Source organism: Malurus melanocephalus, unplaced genomic scaffold, assembly GCF_030028575.1.
Source record: "Malurus melanocephalus ecotype Western Australia unplaced genomic scaffold, MMel_1.1 scaffold_1006, whole genome shotgun sequence".
In the NCBI taxonomy this organism is placed as follows: Eukaryota; Metazoa; Chordata; class Aves; order Passeriformes; family Maluridae; genus Malurus; species Malurus melanocephalus.
The window spans coordinates 12,132-17,328 of NW_026624238.1; the positions used below are offsets into that span (position 1 = coordinate 12,132).

The 5,197-nt window shown below is 53.4% G+C and overlaps 1 protein-coding gene across 1 annotated transcript in view; it reads left to right on the forward strand.

Annotated features, from left to right (window-relative positions):
• The window catches only part of LOC130585928 (rho guanine nucleotide exchange factor 10-like protein), a gene marked incomplete at its 5' end in the record, with an annotated part of 12,877 nt that extends 7,789 nt beyond the window's left edge, over window positions 1-5,088 (forward strand). Inside the window, 3 exons of the mRNA XM_057386609.1 lie at window positions 250-472; window positions 2,925-3,047; window positions 3,980-5,088. Coding sequence (XP_057242592.1) covers window positions 250-472; window positions 2,925-3,047; window positions 3,980-4,497 — 864 coding nt within the window. The remainder of the gene's footprint in view (window positions 1-249; window positions 473-2,924; window positions 3,048-3,979) is intronic.
• Between the last annotated feature and the right edge of the window lie 109 nt (window positions 5,089-5,197).

The following is a 5,197-nucleotide window of genomic DNA, read 5'->3' on the forward strand; positions in this document are numbered from 1 at the left end:
GAATTTGGGGATTTATGGGGACTTTGGGGAATTCTGGAAATTCTGGGAATCGCGGGAATTTTGGGAGTTCGGAGATTTTGGGAATTCTGGGATTTCCAGGAATTTTGGGATTTCTAGGAATTCCATGCATTTTGGGAATTCTGGGATTTCTGGGAATTTTGGGATTTGTGGGAATTTTGTGAGTTCTGAGATTTTGGTATTTCTGTGAACTGTGGGAATGTTGAGATTTTCAAAATTCCATGAATTTTGATAATTCTGGGAATTTTGGGAATTTCTGGATGTTTCCCCCCGGCCCAGCTGAGTTTCGAGGCGCACCCCGAGCCCGGCGCTGCCGTGACGCAGATGGTGCGGGCGGGCAGCGGGGTCTGGATGGCCTTCGACAGCGGCTCCTCCCTGCGCCTGTTCCACACCGAGACCCGKGAGCTGCTGCAGGAGATCAACCTGGCCACCAGGACCACCCAGATACTGCCCGGTGAGGGTTAATTAACAGTTAATTAATGATTGGTCAATGGGGTAATGAATGAACGGGGTGATCAGTGAGAGCTGGGCCTCCTGTCCCTATTCCACACCGAGACCCGTGAGCTGCTGCAGGAGATCAACCTGGCCACCAGGACCACCCAGATACTGCCCGGTGAGGGTTAATTAACGGTTAATTAATGATTGATTAATGATTGATTAATGGGGTGATGGTCAATGAATGAACGGGGTAATCAATGAGAGCCGGGCCCCCTGTCCCTGTTCCACACCGAGACCCGTGAGCTGCTCCAGGAGATCAACTCGGCCACCAGGACAGCACAGATACTGCCTGATGAGGGTTAATTAATGGTTGATTAATTAATTAATGAGATCAACTTGGCCACCAGGACCACCTAGATACTGCCCGGTGAGGGTTAATTAACAGTTAATTAATTAATTAATGAGATCAACCTGGCCACCAGGACCACCCAGATACTGCCCGGTGAGGGTTAATTAATGGTTAATTAATGATTGATCAGTGGTTAATGGGGTAATCAATGAGAGCCAAGCCCCCTGTCCCTATTCCACACCGAGACCCGTGAGCTGCTGCAGGAGATCAACCTGGCCACCAGGACAGCACAGATACTGCCCGGTGAGGGTTAATTAATGGTTAATTAATTAATGAGATCAACCTGGCCACCAGGACAGCAGAGATACTGCCCGGTGAGGGTTAATTAACGGTTAATTATGAGATCAACCTGGCCACCAGGACAGCACAGATCCTGCCCTGTGAGGGTTAATTAACGGGGTAATTAATTAATTAATGAAATCAACCTGCCCACCAGGACCACCCAGATACTGCCCGCTGAGCCCTAATTAATTGTTAATTAATTAATTAATTAGATCAATGTGGCCACCAGGACTACTCAAATCCTGCCTGGTGAGAGTTAATTAATAATTAGTTAATGGTTAATTAATGAATTAATTAGATTAACATGGCCACCAGGTCTACTCAAATCCTGCCTGGTGAGAATTAATTAATAATCAGTTAATGGTTAATTAATGGAGTAATTAATGAATGAGTGGGGTAATGAACGAGATCAACGTGGCCACCAGGACCACTCAAATCCTGCCTGGTGAGAGTTAATGAATGATCAATTAATGATTAATTAATTGAGCAATTAACGAATGGGGTTGTCAATGAGATCAACGTGGCCACCAGGRCCATCCTGCTGCTCCCTGGTGAGACCTTCATTAATGATTGATTCATTAATTAATTATTGGGTTAATGAATGAGATCAGTGTGGCCACCAGGACCACCCTACTTCTGCCCGATGACAGTTTCGTTCATTAATTAACGATTAATCAATGAATCCTGGGATTTCCCAAGGAACAGGGCGGGGAAGGTGGGAAGGGTTCGGGGCTTTGTGGGTAGAAGGGGCAGAGCTGGGTGGGAATTGTGTCCCTGGATCCCAAATCCCTGTGATCCGAAATCCCCGTGATCCCAAATCCCTGGATCCCAAATCCCTGTGATCCCAAATCCCCATGATCCCAGATCCCTGGATCCCATTCCCGTCCCTCTCTGGGTTATCGCAGCCTCATTTCCTTTCCAGGTCATCCCATCCCATCCCATCCCATCCCATCCCATCCCATCCCATCCCATCCCATCCCATCCCATCCCCTCCCCTCCCCTCCCCTCCGGGTTATCGCGCCCTCATTCCCATCCCACAGCTCCACAATCCTATTATCAGTTCCCAATCCTTGTTTTTCCCCCTTTTCCCCCTTCTCCCCCTTTTCCCCCTTTTTCCCTTTTTCCCCTTTTTCCAGCCCTGTCCCTCCCACCCCATTCCCGCATAGGGAATGTCGGTTTGGGATCCCTTCCCAGCTCCTGCCCCCTCCTCTGGGATGTGGCACCCCATTAACGACTCCTCCTGCAGCCACTTTCCCATGGATTTATCCTTTTCCATGGATTTACCACTTTCCCATGGATTTATTCCTTTCCCATGGATTGATCCTTTTCCCATGGATATATTCCCTTTCCATTATCTCTTTTCCATGGATTTACCCCTTTTCCATGGATTTACCCCATTTCCATGGATTTATCCCTTTTCCATGATCCCTTTCCCATGGATTTACCCCTTTTCCCATGCATTTACCCCTTTCCCATGGATTTATCCTTTCCCATGGATTTATTCCTTTTCCGTGATCTCTTTTACGTGGATTTATCCCTTTCCCATGCATTTATCCCTTTCCCATGGATTGATCCCTTTCCCATGCATTTATCCCTTTCCCATGGATTGATCCCTTTCCCATGGATTGATCCCTTTCCCATGGATTGATCCCTTTTCCGTGATCTCTTTTACATGGATTTATGCCTTTCCCATGAATTTATCCCTTTCCCATGCCTTTATCCCATTCCCATGGGTTGATCCCATTCCCATGGATTTATCCCGTTGCCGTTCTCGCAGGGCAGAAGCAGATCCGGGTGACGAGCTTGCTGATCGTGCCGGGCTCGCTGTGGGTGGGCACGGAGCAGGGCATCATCGTCCTGCTGCCGGTGCCGCGCCTCGAGGGCATCCCCAAAATCACCGGTGAGACCCCAAAAAATACCCCAAGGACTCAGTCCAAAGGGATTCCATTGGCGTCATTCCCAGCCTGATCCCGCTGTTCCCATCCCCAGGGAAGGGCACTGGGGGTCGTTTCCAGCCTGATCCCAATTTTCCCGTTCCCAGAGAAGGGCTTTGGAATCGTTCCCAGGGAAGGGCATTGGGGTCGTTCCCAGCCTGATCCCACTGTCCCCCGAGAAGGGCTTTGGGGTTGTTCCCACCCCAATCCCAGTTTTCCTGTCCCGGGGGAAGGGCTTTGGGGTCATTCCCACCCCAATCACAGTTTTCCCGTTCCCATGGAAGGGCATGGTGGAACAATCCAAATCCCATTTGGGATATTCTCAGCCCAATCCCAATTTTCCAGTTCCCATATAAGGGCTTTGGGGTCATTCCAGTGAAGGACATTGGGTTCATTCCCAGCCCAATCCCACTGTTCCCAGGGAAGGGTATTGGGGTCATTCCCAACCCAATGCTGCCGTCCCCAGGGAAGGGCTTTAAGGTTGTTCCCAGCCTGATCCCGCTGTCCCCATGAAAGGGCTTTGGCGTCATTCCCACCCCAGTCCCCACTGTTCCTGTCCCCAGGGAAGGGCTTTGGGGTCATTCCCAGGGAAGGGCTCTGGGGTTGTTCCCACCCCAATCCCCGCTGTTCCCATTCCCAGGGAAGGGCTTTGGGGTTGTTCCCACCCCAATCCCCGCTGTTCCCATTCCCAGGGAAGGGCTTTGGGGTTGTTCCCACCCCAGTCCGCGCTGTTCCCATCCCAGGGAAGGTCTTTGGGTTCGTTCGCACCCCAATCCCTGTTGTTCCCATTCCCAGGGAAGGGCTTTGGGGTTGTTCCCACCCCAATTCCCGCTGTTCCCATCCCAGGGAAGGTCTTTGGGTTTGTTCCCACCCCAATCCGCGCTGTTCCCATTCCCAGGGAAGGCCATGGTGTCCCTGAACGGCCACGCGGGCCCGGTGCAGTTCCTGGCGCTGGCCCTGAGCACGTGGGCTCCGGACGCRCTGCGGGACGAGCGGGACGAGGCCGACGAGGGCGGGGACGGGGACGAGGCCGATGCCGCGGAGGTGGCRGCGCCGCGGGAGCTGCGCAGGAAGGGCATCGTCCTGCAGTACCGGCTGCGCTCCACCGCCCACCTGCCTGGCCAGCTGCTGTCCGTGCGCCCRGCGCCGCCCGAGGCACCGCCCGGCGCCCACCACGACGAGGAGGAGGAGGAGGAGGACGGCTCCATCTACGAGCTGGCCGGCGACCCCGCCGAGCCCGAGGCGTGGCTGCGCGGCCGGCCCTGCGCCCGCGACTCCGGCCGCAAGGAGATCACCTCGCTGGCCGTGGTGTCCGGCGGCCGCGGGTACCGCGATTTCCGGGCGGAATCGGCGCGGCGCGGCGCCGCCACGGCCGACGGCTCCCTGCTCATCTGGCAGCTGCCGCTGGCGCTGTGAGCCCGGGATCCTGCCCGGCCGGGAATGCTACCTCAGGAATCCCCCGCTCCCGGGARCGGCGCCTCGCCTGCCGGCAGGGAAAATACCCGGGAAGAACACGGGGTTTTCCCCAAAATCCGGCAAAAACAGGAATTGGGAGCGGTTGGGATTCGTTCCTGGTACCGGGATGGGCTCAGTGTGTGTGTGGATGATCCCTAGAGATAGAAATCCCAGGATCTGTCCTGGGCCGGGCACTTCACCAGCTGGGAGGAAAAAATTCTGGGAAAAACACAGGGATTTTCCCCCAAATCCAGCAGAAAAGGGACTTGGGARCGGTTGGATTTCTCCCAGTCTKTGGTGTAAAAGGTRGGAATTTYCCCCCAAATCCAGCAGAAAATGGGGAGTTCGGAGCAGTTGAGATTCGTTCCTGGTTTTTCAGCCTGGCACTGGGATGGGCTCAGTGTGTGTGTGGGTGATCCCTAGAGATAGAAATCCYRGGATATTTTCTGGGAATGGCCTTGCCCTGGATGCTTCACCAGCYGAGAGGAAAAAATTCTGTGGAAAAATGTGGGGTTTTCCCCCCAAATCCAGGAAAAAAAAGAGTTGGGAGYRGTGGKATTTATTCCTGKTTTTCAGCATAAAATGCRGGAATTTTCCCCYGAATCCAGTGGAAAATGAGGAATTGAGAGCTGTGGATTTGTCCCGGTTTTCAGCGAGGCAC